General features: G+C 58.7%; 1 protein-coding gene across 1 annotated transcript in view; it reads right to left on the bottom strand.

Annotated features, from left to right (window-relative positions):
- Window positions 1-2,983: 2,983 nt before the first annotated feature.
- Plxnd1 (plexin D1) overlaps window positions 2,984-16,829 on the bottom strand; it is a 40,398-nt gene continuing 26,552 nt past the window's right edge. Inside the window, exons 13-36 of the mRNA XM_076567652.1 lie at window positions 16,259-16,410; window positions 15,576-15,675; window positions 15,358-15,497; window positions 14,916-15,083; window positions 14,744-14,834; window positions 14,316-14,573; window positions 14,073-14,222; window positions 13,323-13,437; window positions 12,418-12,525; window positions 12,233-12,345; window positions 11,537-11,641; window positions 11,046-11,176; window positions 10,629-10,827; window positions 8,885-9,031; window positions 8,574-8,730; window positions 8,063-8,166; window positions 7,913-7,976; window positions 7,458-7,492; window positions 7,169-7,273; window positions 6,495-6,658; window positions 5,531-5,678; window positions 4,647-4,787; window positions 4,228-4,302; window positions 2,984-4,069 (exon numbers count right to left, since the gene is read on the bottom strand). Coding sequence (XP_076423767.1) covers window positions 3,953-4,069; window positions 4,228-4,302; window positions 4,647-4,787; window positions 5,531-5,678; window positions 6,495-6,658; window positions 7,169-7,273; window positions 7,458-7,492; window positions 7,913-7,976; window positions 8,063-8,166; window positions 8,574-8,730; window positions 8,885-9,031; window positions 10,629-10,827; window positions 11,046-11,176; window positions 11,537-11,641; window positions 12,233-12,345; window positions 12,418-12,525; window positions 13,323-13,437; window positions 14,073-14,222; window positions 14,316-14,573; window positions 14,744-14,834; window positions 14,916-15,083; window positions 15,358-15,497; window positions 15,576-15,675; window positions 16,259-16,410 — 3,087 coding nt within the window. The 3' untranslated portion in view covers window positions 2,984-3,952. The remainder of the gene's footprint in view (window positions 4,070-4,227; window positions 4,303-4,646; window positions 4,788-5,530; window positions 5,679-6,494; window positions 6,659-7,168; window positions 7,274-7,457; window positions 7,493-7,912; window positions 7,977-8,062; window positions 8,167-8,573; window positions 8,731-8,884; window positions 9,032-10,628; window positions 10,828-11,045; window positions 11,177-11,536; window positions 11,642-12,232; window positions 12,346-12,417; window positions 12,526-13,322; window positions 13,438-14,072; window positions 14,223-14,315; window positions 14,574-14,743; window positions 14,835-14,915; window positions 15,084-15,357; window positions 15,498-15,575; window positions 15,676-16,258; window positions 16,411-16,829) is intronic.

Below are 16,829 nucleotides of genomic sequence, written 5' to 3' on the forward strand. Positions count from 1 at the left end.
AGAGTTTGGACCCCCAGAACCCACATAAATGCTAGGTGAGCACTGTGCCCACCCCTTTAATTTCAGCCTCAGCAGATGGAGATAGTGTGCTAGCTTTTAGGGTCACTTTTTTTGGTCACTTTGACACAATCTAGAGTCATCTGAGAAGAAGGAACCTCACTTGAGAGAATGTCCCCACCAGATGTGGGGATTTTTTGATTAATGATTGATGTGGGAGGGCCCAGCTTCCTGTGGGCAGGTGGTCCTGGGTTCTAGAAGAAAGCAGACCGAGCAAGCCAGCAAGCAGCACTCCTCCATGGCCTCTGCTTCAGCTCCTGCCTTCAGGTTCCTGACATGGCTTCCTTCGATGATGGACTACAAGGCTGTAAGCTGAAATATCCCCTTTTCTCCCCAAGCTGCTTTTGGTCATGGTGTTTCATCACAGCAACAGAAACCCTCACTTAGATGGGCCCCAGAGAGCAGGGTGGCTAACAAGACTAGTCATATCAGTGACTTTTGAAGTTTCTTGTATTTTCACGGATATCCCTCACGCAGTAGGGAAGCCCACACCACCCACTCAGAGCCACAGGCCCCCAGTTCAGCCCTGAGCTTCAGGTCACTGCTGCCATGGGAATGAACCCCCTTTGAGCTCTCCCTGCTGACACCAGGTAGAAAGGGACGATGTCCCCATGGCAAATGCCTAAGCAGAGTGCTTGCCGCTGCTCTTGGCACCTGAACGCTGGATGATGGGGCTGCTGGCAGGCAGGCAGTCCCCACCATGAAGGGTATCACGAAGGATGGGCTCTGTGGGTTTACTGTCAGTCGTAAGGAAAGGGAGTGGCCCAGGGGCATGGCGGACACGTGGAGCCAGCCAGAGCACCCCTGTGTCAGCACAGATGAGGGAGAGGAGGGCCTTCAATATGGGGGGTGAGGCCTGGTGGTAGCCGGCTGGAGAAAGGGGTCAAAGATGTGTTGGTAGTTTCAGGTTTGTTTGGTGAGGCGGGGACCCTGCCAAGGCTGAGAGGCTGTCGCAAAGGGTGTGTCAGAGGGCATTCTCAGTCGGGGGGATCCTTGGGAAGGGAGCACACAGCATTGGGGAAACTGAGTGCCTAGTATGGGGCTCAGGGCTCTCTGTTGTCCGTGGCTTCTCCCCTGGAGGCCCACAGAAAGCTGTGTCTGGTTCTGCCGGCCCCCTGGGGTTTCTATAATGTGCCTGTCAGCAGGCCCCAAGGGGCACCCGGCAGATGGCAGGCTGGCACTTCCCAAGCAGCCGCTCAGCTTTTGCCTCTGCTCCTGCATGGTGAGGCCTGAAGCCGGAGGGACAGCCTGTAGCCTCTTGTCTCCAGGAGCTAGGGGACCGATCAGGCCTGCCCCGGTGACAAGGTGGGAGTAGACTTCGAACCATCTTAGAGATCTGGGAGACCGCCCTCCTCTGTGGTGGTCTCTCCGACTCTGCAATCTTAGCCTGAGGATGCTCCATCCATCTCCCCCCACTCTGCAGTCTTAGCCTGAGGATGCTCCATCCAGATCCTCGCCTAGGTGCCCGTGGCTGCCAGGCATGTGTTTGGGTCCCCAGGCAAGGACTGCCGACAGTTCATAGAGGTTGCCCACCTGGCAACACCAGTGACCCTGGAAAGCGGATCTGTGCATAGATTCCTTCCCTTCTGAATGTCAGCAAGCTGTATGTTAATGAGACGGAGCCAGACTGTGGAATATTTAATGACTCTGAAAGATGTCCCTGACATATTGTCGCACAAGGGAAAAGTCAGGCTTTGGAATATGGAGTGTGGACTGATCCGTCTTCCCTCCTGGCCCCACTCAGGCAAGGGTGCTGGCCTTACGTGGCCGCGCCTTGTGTGACAGTGTCCCCGAAAGCATATTGAAGCTTTTATTCTCCAGGGCTTTTTTTGCAGTTGTATTTTTCTGGGAATTGTAAATCCCATTCTGGAGTCACACCTCATCAAGGGAGGGGGGGGGACCCAAACCCATCAAATCTGCCAATAATTGAAATCAGCAAATCTGTTCCTTAATAAGATCCCCCAGCATCAGAGATCTGAAAGATAAAGATGGTTTCTCCACCCACAGCCATTGCAGGAGAAAAGCTATTTTTGGAGTGGAGGTTGTTCACTTTTTTTGAGCTGGTGAATTCTAGGTCGGGTCTTGGATTTTGCTGTTGGGAATTCTGGTCCTGGCTCACTCTTGGCGAGCACAGTGGGGACTTTTCCTTCCTGAGGGGACACTTGTGCCAATGGCCCTTACTCAGGCTGGCTCTGCCACGCCCTGCTTCTGGGGAGAACCTCATTGACTCAGCCCTGAGGAACAGAACTGGGGCCCCAGGCGGGTCAGCGTGTGCTACCCCAGGTCAGATAGATGGTCAGGTCTGACGGCTGTGGGAAGAGTACAGGCCGCAGCTGGCCTCAGGGAAACTGAGTTTCCTTGCCTGAAACAAGGGGTGTACAGTTGAAGACCAGATGAGAGAATTGGGGGGGGGGTCAGTTTTGGAACCCCCCTCAAATTTGGCGGTAGGGACTTCTTTAGAGGGAGGGGCTTGGGCAAGGAGAAAGGGATCCAGATGTCTAGTTCCCATTTTGGCCTTCTTGGCTGTGTGACCCCTTGAAACTCTTCCAACCCCTTGGCCCTGTTTCTGTGTCTGCAAAATGAAGAAGACCAAGTGTCTGCTTCTCCTAGGTTTGAATCAAGACAAGGTGGGAGCTGGGTGTGGCTCAGTGGGAGAGCATGTTCAAGCCAGCACAGGGCAACGGGTTCCATGTCCAGCCCAGCACAAACGGGAGGTAGCACATGAGGTGGTGACGTCTTCCTGGGTGTCAGGGCTGTCCAGGGGGAGAGAGGGTGCAGCCTCAAACTCCCAGCCGGCAGAGGGCAGAGGTCTGCCCTTCGGCAGGATGCGGGGCTAGGCTCTGCACTTCCTCTCTGCCATAAACGGGATGAAGAGACAGCCCCATCCTCCCCCTCGGCCATCTTAGGACAAAGGTTGAAGCCCATAGGAGGTTTTCCCGGCAGGCTTTTATTATAAAGAATGTTCCAGAGAGTCCCAGCCTTCCCCTCCAGCCCAGCCGCCTCAGGCTCTGAGCCAGTCCCCCACAGCATAGGGTGGCTTGTGCTGGGGACAGATGCGAACTTTGTCTCCTGGGACAGTCGTTTCCAGTGTCACACCGGGAGCCCCTGGGGACCCATGGGTCTTCTGCACAAGCGGCAGCAATTCACAGTTGGTGCGTGATAAGTTTTCTTTAATATATAAAAGATTTTAAAAAACAAAACAACAACAAAAAAAAGTGGTGCTCTTTAGAAACACTTCCAGGAAGATTGGGTAGTCCAGCTACAGCCCCGCATCCTTGACTTTCTCCCTTTCTGGAGGACAGGAACCCCCAACCTGTCTCCTCCTCTCCACCATTCTGTGGGCAATGGGCGCTGCCCATGCTGCCGCTGGCCGATGGAACAACAACAACAAAAATCTGACCCTGCTTGGAATTGTTGGTGGCCAGGGCCCCCTCTGGGTGAGGGACACAGACAACGTCTTGGTGGCTGAAGCCGAAATCAATCGCAGGCTCCCCTCTGCCAGGTGGATGAGGTAGTGTTCTGGGATACGGCCACCTCTCCCAACGTGTGCCGAGCAGCCTGGCTGGAGCAGAGCGAGTGGGCAGGCGCGGTGCAGGCAGGCGCGGTCCAGGCCGTCCCAGTTGGCAGCGAAAGCCTTCTCCAGGACTGGCAGCGATGTTCAAAGCCCTTGTCCCAGAGTCAGATCTTGGGCAGATGGAAGGACAGAGATGCCCCAGGGGACGAGGCTGAGAGCTCTGAGGCTCTAAGAGGCCAGGGTCCTCCTCCCTTCTCACCCAGCAGGCTCCTCTCTGTCAGTTCCCAGCCCGGGTTAAGAGGTGTGGGGAAGAGACCAGACGGAGGCCCAAGTGGCCTGGCCACCGTCTCCCTGGCAGTAGCTTCTGGTCACTCTCCTGCCTCAGGCCTCGCTGTAACACTCATAGATATTGTTCTCCATCAGAGCCACCACCTGCTCAAACTTGTGCTGGAGCTGGGTCCTTCGGGCAGTGGGGTTAGCCTCCAGGGCAGCCATGATCTGAGGGGAGGGGGTGGGTCAGCTGGGCCATGCCTTAGGTCTTGGGAGGGGGCACTCACCAGTGACCTCATCAAAGTGCCAACACCCCCAGATAAACCCAAAGTGAGAAGTTCATTTTTATGGGCTGAAATGGGCAAATCTTGGGTGGGGGAACTCACCTGTGGGCGATACCTCTTAGCATATTTATAGATCTCAGCCATGGCCACGTTTGTATTGAACTCATTCTGGTATTTCTATAAAGGTGGGGTAAGAAGAAAGGGAAGGTTTAGCCCTCCAGGTTAGAACCCAGTCCACTCCCTTCCCACAGCCTGCTGATAGACTAATTCAGGCCCCTCCAACCTGGGGACACACTGGTTTCCTGGACCCAGAATTCCAACCTCCCATATCTTCTGAGTAAACTCCACCCTATCCTTGGACTTTGGGGAAAAAGACGTTGATGAAGGTGTACGCAAAGGAGGGAAACTGTGGCTGCCCCAAAATTCTCCCTGTGTCTCCTGCCCCATCCTGATAGGTGCTGGCCCCTTGAGGCCAAGGCCATTGTCACTACCTCCTTGCCTAGGCCCCCCAGGCCACCTACCCGCGACTCCTCAGCCAGGTGTGCGTTCATTTCCTGTTCGCTGAGCGGAGTCATGTCCTGGATCTGTTTGTAATAGCGCTGCACAATCTTCCGGTACTCGGGGATCTCCTTCGCATACAGAAGCTTGTTGGTGGGTGAGTCCTGGGCAGGGATACCACAGCATGTGGGTGGCTAGAAGATGGGACTTGTCCCCACCGCCACCTAGAGGGCCTTAGTGGGTCCTCGACCATGGCTAAACAACACTCAGTCAGACTTGGGACCCGGGATTCTTCCGGCCCTCCCCCTCTCTTGCATGGAGGCCTTGGCCTACCACGCTGGGGGCTATGAGGACAGTGACCCATGGGGGGGACTCTCATTTAATGGGAAGAGCTCCTGGGCTGGGTGCCAGCAGCCCTCTGCTGCATGCAGCCCGCAGCCTGTCTTGTTTACACCCTTATTAGGGTGATGGGATTTGGTGGCTGAGATGGCTGGGAGCTGGTTCTTGGCTGCGGGAATGTTTCCCACCCTGCACTTCCAACACCCCAAAAGCACCATGTGCTAAGGATGCTGGCAATTCTTTGTTGTCACGGAATGCATGTGTGAAGTGGTGACATTTCCTTTCCCTTGTGGGCTCAGACTCCAGGGCTAGAGACAGGGCCCGGCCCTCACCCCACAGTACCAGCCTAGTTCTGCGATCCCATGGGTGCTCATGGCCTCAGGTCAGGTCACCTCTGAGCCAGGTCACCTCTCTTCTCAGAAGGCTTTGTGGCTTCTACTCTCTGCCCTTGGTCGGTGCCTGTGGGGCTCCCCCTGGCCCGCCACCCACTCTCTGCCCACCTGGAAGGACTCACAGAGTTCAGGCTAGCCCCTCCCCCCTACTCAGGAGTATCGGGGAGTAGGCTAACCTTGCCCAGCTGTAGGTCAGAGATGGAGCAGGCATCAATGAAGGCCTGCGCGATGACAGACAGGCAGGCATCGATGTGGTCTGTCTTCTCTATGTCGAAGACAAACTGGGGGTTTTTCAAGATGTTCACCCAGAAGCGGAGGGGGAGGCTGTGGGGCGGGACAGTGTGGGTGCAGGAGCTCAGTGAAGGGCCTGGGAGGTGGACAATGCTGATTCTCCCAGCCCCTGCAGCCTCTGGGCACCTCGGCCTTCCCCTGCCAGCTACAGGCCAACCCTCACCCCAGAGAGCCGCCCGCCCCTTGCACGCTAGACTCCTGGTTCTCATTAGGAGGCCCCCCCCCCTGCTGCCTGGGTCCAGGCTCCTCCCCCACTCGGCCTTGCACGCAGAAGGCAGGGCTGACTGTCCTCAGGAGGCCAGAGGGGGTTGGGGACAATCCCCTTCTCAGCCCTGCAGAGCCTGGGGTGTCTCCTCCCCCGAGCAGGGAGAAAACTGCAACTGAATTTACACGGGCGTTTTCCAGAGGGTCAGGCTGAGAGTTCTGGGAACTTCTTGGTGGGGTATGTGACCCCCCCAAAAGCTAAGATGGGCCTCAAAGGAAGCTCCGAACTGGGCGTGTGAGACAGAGCTGCAGCGTGTCCTGCCATTCCCCAGTCTGTGCGACCTCGGGCCTGGATGGCGGCTGCTCTAAGGGCCTTGCCGTCCCTCTACATCATATGATGGGGCATGGAGAGAGGGAGGTGAGGGCAAGCTCAGATGAGACCTTCTGCTTTTACAGAGGGAGACCTGCAGCACAGAGAGCTGAGTCTCTCACTGGAGACCGCACAGCAGGGGTGGGCTGGGGGTGGGGGAGAATGGCAGACAGGCTCTGACTCCAGGCAGGCAGCACCCAGGCCAGGCTCTGCCTCTTGTGCCTTGCCTACCCTGATGCCATCACACTATTTGTGCCCCACCCCAGGGCCACCACCTGTTGGTCTTCCAGATGTGCAGGGTGTCAGGGTCAGAGATGCCTCTCTTCTCCGCCTGCTCCTCTAGGAAGTCAAAGAAATACTTGACGGCCAGTGGGGGCCTGTCCTCTCGGATGCTCAGGATAGCCTTGAACAAGTCATCCAGGAACTTCTGCAGTGTGCCCTGCAGGGAAGATGGGGGCATTGGTCCAGCCTCAGAGCATCTTTGAGCCTCAATATTTTTTTTTTTTAATTTTTATTTTATGTGCATTGGTGTTTTGCGTGCATGTATGTCTGTAAGGGTGTCAGAACACCTGGAACTGGAGTTACAGATGGCTGTGAGCTGCCATGTGGGTGCTGGGAATTGAACTCGGGTCCTCTGGAAGAGCAGCCAGTGCTCTGAACTGCTGAGCCCTCTCCCCAAGCCCCCTGAGCCTCAAGATTCTTGAATGTCTTCTGCCAATGATGCTTTCTTGGCGGAGTGGGAATGCCCATCAAGACCCTGGGGCACAGTGGGGAAGGGGGATCAGAATGTGGGCTCTGGGTGTTGGCCTGAGTCTTGGGACCTGAGGACACGAAGTGCCCCTGGGTCCTTTGCTGCCCACTGGGCTGTGGCAAGAACACACAGACTTCTCCTTGGCGCACAGGACCCCCTTCAAGCCCCTACAGGGGTGGAGACCGAGGCGGCGCCCACCTTGGTAGACAGCAGGCGGGTCAGGTAGATCTCTGGCAACACCTTCTTGCGATGGCTTTGCCGGTGGGACTTCTTAGGCTCTACCAGCTCATCTGTGGGCAGCACCTGCAAGGTGGGCAGGGTTGGCACCCTCCGCAGTCCTCCCAGCCCCTGGGCCCACCTCTGGTCCCTTACCCACTCTGGCTTTTCCCAGGGCCTAGGAGCACTTTTCCTGGAGGCCTGGGGAGGCAGAAAGCCAAAGCCACGCCCAGAAAAGCCGGCTCCCCAGGGCCTGAGGCCGGGCACTCACCAAATGGAAATACTTTTCTGTGTCCAAGTCTTTTACTGCAAAAGGGAAACACACAATAAACAAATGAGGGGGGTGGGGAGGGTAACCCGAGTCAGGGAGGGAGCGAGGGAGAGAGATGCCCAGAGGACAAGCTGTAGAGAGATGGAGAGAGCCAAGATCTGACTTTCCACCTCACAGGGATCCTGGGACCCCCCAAGGATCTGGGCCTGGAGCGTGTGAGGGCGTGGTGTGGAGTTGGAGGCTCAGGCCTGGCCGTGGTCATGGCCTCCTAGAAGTGCATGTATCCTCCTGGGGCCTTGCTCTAGCTGTGGGGAGCCATCAGCTTGGATACAGCAGCACCGAGGTGGAGGGCCCCCGGGTCCTCAGTTCCCCCCAGCACGGATCAGAGGAGCCCAGGAAGGCAGCTCCCTCACACCCCCGCCTGGACCCCTCCCCCAGCTCCATCCAAGCCTTACCTCGGCCCAGGGTGTTGTCCTTCTTGTCTGTGAGGCTCATGGCTAGGGAGGCACCCTCAGGAATCTGACCAGAGGAGAGAGGAGGTCAGAAGCCAGAGGTTAGAGAGGGGGGGGGGGGGCGGGGGGAGGGGGCTGGGTCAGGTTGGGCACCTTATAGTGGGCCAGCGTGTTCAGCTTCTTACGGCCGTCCTCCACCACTGACGTGTCATCCAGGTCCCGGAGGACGTAGCTCTGGGTGCTTGAGGCAAACCATTCTGGAGGAGAAAAGGGGCATCAGGGCCAGGGAAGTGGGTGGCCCCAGGGGCAGCCATTAGCCTGGGCCACAGCAGAAGCTTATTTTCTCCTTCTGGATTCAAAAGCAGGCCACACCCCTTTGGGAGCCCAGCTGTTCACCCTAACTGTCCAGAGTACAGGGCAGGGGCCTAATGCAGGGTGAACTTGAGGAAGAGCTTCTGGCAAGTGGTCTGACTGTGACTCTTCCACATCCCTCCAAACCCAGCCCCCGAGCCCTCTTGGGCAAGCGTTTCTGGATTGCTTTTTGCTGTTGCCCACAGCTGCAGAACAAGGGATTCTTCCTCATGGGGAACTCCAGGGCCCCGACTGACACAGGGAAAGAGGCTGCAGCAGCCAGCCGCCAGGCGTGGTGCCTGCCCTTGCCCACCGAGGTCCACGTCCTCCGCCCGCGGCCACTGTGAGTAGGGAACGTTCTTGCAGAAGGCTTCCAGGATCTTCTCCTTCACCTGCGTCAGCGTGTCTGTGTCCATGGCCCGCACGCTCAGTGAATCCATACCACAGCCCTGGAAGGACACGTTCAGGTTCTGCACAAGAGGGGGGGGGGGTGTCAGCCAAGGGCCGTCGTCATCATCAGGCCTGGTGACCCCAGCTGGGGAGGCCTGGTCCAGACTGGAGGCCAGGACAGCCCAGCTAAGGACACTCACCCACTAGGGGACCAGTGCCCCGGCCCTGGCTCACCCGGGGCTTGGCCTCAATGTTCTCCCTCAGCAGCCACTCCTCATTGAGCGTGTAGCGGGCTTTCCCCGTGATGGCATCAATGGAGCCTTTGTTGATCTGCTGCTTGATGGCGCAGAGCAGCAAGAAGAAAGGCTCGCCTACCGTCTCCTGTGAGCATCGAGAGCGGCAGGAGTCAGGACCTCCTCAGGCTCTGGCCTGCTGGCCGGCCACATATCCCCCCTCCCCCCCTCCTCAGGTGTCTCAGGTGGCTGTCGCCACCTCCAGGGTGTCTCCACGGCATCCCAGCCACACCGCCAGGGACCAGCAGCCATCCTCACGGAGGGGGGGGGGGGGGGGCTCAGAGAGGGCAAGCACCCTGCCCGGCATTGCACGAAAAGGGAGAAGTAAAACTTGAACTCTGGACTCCCATGCCTGAGGACGAAGCCTTTCTACAAAGCTGGAGCCTGCCCAGGTACAGCTGTGTGGAACCAGGACCCAGAAGAAGCCTCGAGGAAACCCAAGATGGATGTCTCCAGGGAGCGTCAGCCCAACCGGACTTCACCTCCCACGTCCTACCGCCGCCGCAGCCTCAAGCTGACCTTCCCCGCCACGCTAGGGCTAGGGCCCAGCTGTTCTGTGGAGGGCGGACACCCAACGGCCCATGGCGAATAGGTTTGGAGGGAAAATTAAGTTTGTAATAACATCAGGCTGCTTTGGCAGCAGCGTCGAGGCAGCTGCCAGCCCTGCTTCCTGCTGCAGTGGTCTGGCCTGGGAGTCACCAGCACCCCATTGTCTGGCGCGGGAAGGCCAGGCTAAGGTCACCCACAGTGGCTACCAAACTTGGGTCCAGAGTCTACCGTGGCCCCTGTGGTCCCTGATGGCTCAGAACGTGGCTTCTCTCCTATTTCTTTCCTATTCTGATTGTCCCAGGACGAGCCACAGGGCTCCTAGGCTGGGGTGTCATTTGACAAAATGAAACTAAAGTCCAGAGAGGGTAATGACTTGCCCAGAACCACACAGCCAGGTCGTACCAGCGACCAGTCACAGCCCAGAACAGTTAAGGTTCTGGTTCCGGGTCCTGTCCCAGGCCTTTGCCTTTCTTGAAGGATGCCTAGGTGGTCCCTGGACCTCTGCCACCTTGGGGTAGCTGGATCCTGGGCAGGCCCTCGGGGTGTGCTTTGTGATGTCCTGACTAGCCTGACTCCAGAGAGAGGCCCCGGCGGCCTGAAGCTCTGTGATGCTCCCTCCCCCTGATCTTGGCTCACACTGTACCCTGTATCTGGGCTGCCCCCTTGGCCCTGGCCCCTTGGCTCCTTCCCACTGAGCCCTCAAGGGCTCAGGGTGAGTCACCTGCTCCAGGAAACCCTCGTGGCTTTTCCAGTCAGGCATCAGCCGGACTGGGCCGGGCTCTGTCTATGGCAGGGGCTGTTCAATACTTGAAGTTTGGCTTCTGTGCCCCCTCCCTTAAGGGGAGGAAGGCTCAGGAATGCAGGGACCTGAAGCTCCTCCAAATGCTGCTCCCCCCCCCCCAGGGGAGGGGGCTTGAGGACTAAGGCCAAGGGACAACAACACCCAGCAGCCTCTGGCCTGCCTGAGAGTGCTGTGTGCCCCTGGAGCAGGCTGGCCAGATCTCCACCAAGCTTCCACTTCCCACCTGTCCAAAGGGGTCCCGCTGGAACGGTACCACCCCCGCCCTAAAGGGCAGACCTTAATGAAGTTAGCTTTGCCTGCAGGGGCGGGGCTTCTGGGCAGAGAGGGGCCTCACCCTCAGGCAGCCATACATGCAGATGGACATCCAGTTGGTAAGCATCTTCTCTACCACCGACTCGGTGCGCCGCAACATGAGCTTCGGGTTCTTGGCGGCCGAGGCGTCGATGAGATCCACCAGCAACTCCTTCATGATGCTCGTGTAGTACTCCAGCTTACCATGCAGTGCGATGGTCAGCAGTGACGCCAGGCTGCACCTGTACGCACGGAGCATCAGTAAGGTCAGGCCACCTCCCTGCTGGGCCAGGGTGGCCCTCCATGGCACCTCCTACAGACAGCCAGAAGAGTCTGCCTGCACCGGGAGCCCGCGTGGGGCAATGAGGAATGTCCGGGAGTCCCAGAGCCTGTGGTGTGATCGTTGGTGGGTGACAGCTGCCCGGGGACCCCTGTGTCCCTGCATCTCACGCAGCCTGACCTGTCGCGCACAGCGAAGTCCTTCTGCTGCTCCAGGGCGTGGACGAAGATGATAAGGAAGTGCTTGTTGTTGAGCAAGGAGGAGAACAAGCTGATCCCCTCCTCCATGCTGGGCCGGCAGTGTTCCGGGATCTGCGGATGTGGAGGGGAACGCTGGTGTTATGTATCCGAGGAGGCCCCAGGGCCCACGCTGGTTGCTTAGATGCCCCCTGGGATAGGGGGTTCACTACCTGTCGCTGGGGCGTGCTTCCTAACTTCTGGAGACAGGCAGGGTGACAAAAGGACGCTCAGAAGGGCAACCCAACATGCACTCTGTGTGCCCCTTCCTATGTGTACTCAGCGGTGGCATGAGATCATGTGGCCGTGTGCCCTCTGCCTGGCCAGCACCCTGCACGGTTGCTTGAATGGAATGCCTCCCAGAGCAGAGGACCCGCTACCTTCTAATGACCTGGATCACAGAGTGGGTGGAAGCCCCTGGGGCCAGGTACTCACGTTCCACTCTCCCAGCAGCGGGTGGGTTTCCTGGGGCGGGGAGCTGCCTTGGGAGTTGAGGGTCTGTGAGGGTAACACGTACCTCTCTTCATAGAGGGAAGAACACTGTGGAGAGAAGCCAGTGCTTTAGCTCTGCGGACTGACAGGCACCGGGGTCGCCGCACGCCGCGGAGAGGGGCGGGGCCGCATGGTGGTCGGGGACCCAGGGCTCCCTTAGAGGGGCACAGATCGTGGTGGAGCACAGCAAGAGACCTGAGGCTCAGGGTCAAACAAGAGCCACTGAGCGCTGCAGGAGGGGAGACTGAGGCAGGCAGGGCTGCTAGGTTCTGAGGCTGGGGAAAGCTGGAGGGGGGTTCCTGAAGTGGTGGAGCCAGGTTTTTCCTTGGCCTGTTGCACAGGGGACCAGTAAGCCCACCGACCCCGGACCAAGAGGAAATAGGAATGTGGAGACCGAGAAGTCTGGCAGGGGCCCGGGAGAGTCCTTACCGCCCCCCCCCCCACAGCTCCCTCAGTGAGGGGAGAGGTCAACACGGGGGAAATGACAGCAGCCTTCCATATAGAAAGCTAAACATCAAGTAAGCAGGGAAAGGGGAGAGAGAGGGAACCAGGGTGGCTGTGGACAGGAGTGCCGTCTCCACAGAGGTGCGATGATTCCAATTCCCCCGTGGTGACCAACGCATGCTGGAGGCTGTGTACCTTGGGGAAGAAGGTTCGAGTCACAAAGTGCTTGTACTCCAAGAAGGGGATGCCCTGGCTGCGGTTCAGCTCCTTGGTGAGATCCGTCATGTCTGTCTGCAGCTCTGCAAAGCCTGTGGGACGGAACGGCAGCCGTGAGCGATCCTGCCCCGCCACGGGCCGCGCCACCCGGCCCTGGTACCCACCTTTGCGGATCTCCTCTCGGATCTGAGACTCCATCTCTTCCATCTGCAGCAGGGTCTTCTGCCAGTAGCGCTCGGCACGGCGGCTCTTGGTGCAGAAGACGAACAGGGCTGTGGACGGCAGAGGCCGTGAAAAGGGGTCAGTGGGTAGCAGCTGCTGCTGAGGTGTGTGGGCCTAGGACAGGCCCAACCCACGGGCCTCGGGGCTTCTAGGCAGGAGGCAAACAGTTGTCCTCAGCCCCTCTGCCCTTTGTCCCTCCCTGACAACAGGCACCTGGGGACCAGCCAGCAGGGCAACCCTTGATGGCTTTTCTTAGAAAAAGAAAGTTGTCAAACAGCCGTCACCAGGGGCTTTCTCTGGGTCAAAGAAGTATGGGCGATTTGTTTCTTCTGCCCTGGTGGGCCTTGTGAGTTCAACTTTTCAAAGCAGTATACAGTACCTGCCTTCCCTGGGAGGGATGGAGCATCCACTGGTATATAGAGAAATATTGTGGATAGCAGTTTTAGGAACAAAACATCCAGGGTGTTCCTCTTCCTGTTTTCCCCCATAGCTTTTGAAAACTGGACACAGGAATTTTAAAAACAAAACATGGGAGCTGGGGTGATGGCTTACTTGGGAAAGCGCCTGTGTACATGTGAGGACCCGGGTTTGATCCCGGGACTCCTCTAAAAAGCAGGGCATGGTGGCATGAGCCTGCAGTCCGAGTACTGGGAAGGCAGGGAGAGGCAGATGCCTGTAGGCCTTGTATCCAAAGCCAATGGCCCGGGCACAGGAGATCTGACCGCTATCTGCCACCTTCTACCTGTGCCCACCTCAGGGTGCCTACCTGTGCCCACACCTTACCCAGCGCCACTCTCAGAGGGGTTCACATATGCCCTCCCGACTCTCTCAAGTGCCGGCTGCTTACCAACCACAGACAGCAGCAACAGGACACTGCAGATGACAATGGAAACCACGATGGCCGTCTCGCTGCCCCCCAGCTGCAGGGTGGCAATGGTCTGGTTGAAGTTCCCCACCTGGATCTGTGCACAGTGGGGTGGGGGTGGCACATCAGGCTTTGCTAGAGCTGCGCCTCAGCTCTTCTCACTAGCCACGTGCCCACAGGCAAGGGACCTGGCCGCTCTGACGAAGCCTCACGGATAGCCACAGTGACCTCCCGATCAAACTGTGCCTGACAAACTATGATTCAGGGTTTGGCAGAGAGGCCAGCTTGGTACAGAGCTGTGGTGATGACAGCCTAGCGGAGGTGGGGTGGGGGGTGGGGGGGCGGGGCGGGGCGGGGGTGTGTGACTGAGAAGCTCATGGGGTCTGGCTGCTGTCCTGGGAACAGGTGAGAGGTGACCCAGCAGGAGGTATGCAGATGCAGTATAGAAAGTCGTCTGTCTGTCACCCCTCCCCCCCCCAGCTGTCTTTGCTCTTCTCCATAGTTGTACATAATGACTGGCAGGCCACACTCTGGGCGGGACACCCAAACAGGCAGGAGCCACTTTTGAATAGCTTCTGGTACTAACTAATGACTTGGGTCTCAGTTTCCCCATCTGTCAAGTCAGGGTATAAAGCTCTGCTTTGCTGGCCTAAGTTATTGAGTACAAAAGCACTCAGCGACTTCTGTACCCAGAAGCCGGGCCCACCCACCTCCAGAGCCCCGCCCACTCACTGTGATGGGCAACTGTCCTTCAGCTGTGCCCAGGGACTCATTGACGGAGCAGTGGATGACTCTGTCTGAGACGATCTGGATGTCGCAGGACACCTGGCCAATCTTGATGTGGTACTCATGGCTCTCGAGCCCTAGGCTGTCTTGCTCCTTCTGTGGGTGCAGATTGGATGCTGGGATGGGGGCGGGGTTCCCAGGTCAGCTGCCCCCTGCCCCCGTCACCTGTCCTCCCAGCCAGGTGCTCACATGGATGACTAAGGTGAGCGGCTCCCCTGGGTGGTGCTTGATCCACTTCTCCCTCTTGGCTGTGGAGAACTGTGGGTTGGGGAGGTAGTCCAGGCGGAACCGGCTGCCGCGCTGGGCCTCCGCAGGGTCCAGCAGCTCCTCAGCTGCTTCGTCTGTATATGCCCGGCCATTGATGAAGAAGTCTACAGGTGCCGAAGCATTGCTCAGGGCTCCAGGAGACGGGCAGGTGATGAGCGTGGAGTTGAGAACCTTGCAGAACTGGGGAGGATGAACCCAGGAGAATGGAAGTTTGGAGGATGGGGGTAAAGAGAGGGGGGGAGATAGAGAGACCAAGTGGAGCAGACATGAGCAGGAACTTCAGGGCCCTGGCTGCACAGGACCACCTCACCCTCCCCATCTCCCCACCCCCACCTCCCCTGTCCCCTCACCGTGGGCTCCCGGCCAATGTGGTGTACCGCCATTGATACGTTCTGTACCATGTGGAAACGTTCGCCGGCCACAGTGATGGTCCTGCCACCGCTGAGGGGACAGCAAGACTTGTCAGGCTCCCCGCAGCCTGGACAGTGACACCGGGTGGGCATGGGTGGATCTGGATCTCACCTGACAGGGCTGCGGCCTGGACGGATGGCGGTGATGACGGGGTTCTGCATGTACCAGAAGGTGAGGTTCCCACGCACGCAGCCCCGGCTCTCAAAGCGCACACACACGGGCACCGGAGCGGGCAGGGTGCCCCTAGGCACGGTGCAGGTGATGCTGGTGGCCGTGCGCCTATGGGGAGTGACGAGCGGACGCCGTGAGTGTGGCCGTTTCCAGCGGCTCACCCACTCACTGCAGGTGCTCCGGCCTCGGCCTCTGCCACTTCCGCCCGGTTTCTTCTTCCCACGGTCCCACGCCGGCTTGGGTTGTGCCCGACTCAGACATCTCCCTCCTCCTTCCTTCCCACATCCACCCCAAGCCAAGAAGGGACCGAACAAGGCATACCCGGAGGAGACCCACGGAGGGGTCACCCACCTCCCAGCTGCAGGCTGTGGGCATGGCTTACATAAGGTCCGTGCAGAGGTCCGTGTCATTCACCAGGACCTGGAGCATGGAGCCCACGTGGAGGTCACTGCCGTGAATGGTGATCCTGGTGCCCCCTGCCTTCGGACCCAGGGCAGGCTCCAGGGAGTGGACCACGGGCAGCTGGGGAGAAGGAAAGAGGGTGAGGCTGCAGGCTTATGGGGAGCGAGATGGTGGCGGGTGGTGGTGGTGTGTACTTACCACATAGGAGAAGTGCTCCCGCGACCTGCCCTCCTTGGAGGCGTTCACGGTCACCACGTCTGAGAAGGCCCCTGGTGCGGGCCCTGTGGCACACACAATCCTGAGGACGGGCAGGCACGTGGACAGAGGGTGAGCCAGTTCCTGTGTCTGCCCATGGCTCCTGCCTCCCCCACTCATACACCAGGATGCCCAACCAACAGTGTTCTCCACGGGCAGATGGTCACTGCAGGGATGGCCAAGGGGGACATGACACTCCGCCGTTTCCCCAGACAGTGGCTCTGAGACAAGGGGTAAGATCAGATGATCTCTGATCACCGGGCAGTTTGCCCAGCTAGCCTAGGTTGGCCACCTGATGCCATTATCTGCAAGCCTGGCTCAGTGCCTTTCAACAGGAAACCCTGCTAATTTCCTGCTTGCAGAATTCCCCAGAGGCGCTGGGGCCCAGCTGTCGCACCCTGATCTTTATACCCCATCAGAGCCCCCCCCCCCAAACTTTACTAGTATCAAGTGGTTCTCATCAAAGCAAGGCTGATGTGGCAGGGAGAGCCCTGAGGGCTTCCTGGAAGAGGCAGCAGAGTGCCGGCAGGATAGAGGAATGGCCCAGGCAGAGACAGCAGGAGGCCTAGCCATGTGCCACCGAGGGGGGCGGGGTGAGGATTAGGTTGGCAGCACCTGACACTTACTCCTCTGAAACTGTGTATCTGTCAGCCAGAGGTTCACAGGCTACACTGCCGATCCACACACCGTGGGCCACATCACTGAGCCGGCGGCCCAGGTTCCTGCCGCGGATGGTCAACAAGGTCCCGCCGTCCAAGGGGCCACTCAGAGGCTCAATCTGCCGGGGAACCAGGGCGAGTGAGGGTCTGAGGTCTGGGTGTCCCTCTGATTGTCACATGGGCCCACAAGAGGCGGGAGCCACACAGACCCTCGACTTAGCAGAGGACATGGAGGGTTCAGGGGGCTGGGGTAACTGGTGGCTGGGCTGCACGGGTCTCACGGGAGCCTGAAGACGTCATGTGGCCCTTGGTGGCCATGCCTGGCTACAGAATTCAGCATCTAATCCAGAGGCTTATTGGCCTAGGGGCGCGCACTTGGCCCAGGCTAAGTCAATCAGAATCCTTCCCTGAGGTTTTTTTCTTAACTAAATCAAGCTGATGAGTTCCTGTAAGGCTCAGCTGTCACCAGGATGGAGCTTTCCTGGGGTGCTCTGAAAATCAACGGGTCAAAGCCCCCACCCCCCCACCCCCACCCCCC

Source organism: Peromyscus maniculatus, chromosome 3, assembly GCF_049852395.1.
Source record: "Peromyscus maniculatus bairdii isolate BWxNUB_F1_BW_parent chromosome 3, HU_Pman_BW_mat_3.1, whole genome shotgun sequence".
Classification (NCBI taxonomy): Eukaryota; Metazoa; Chordata; class Mammalia; order Rodentia; family Cricetidae; genus Peromyscus; species Peromyscus maniculatus.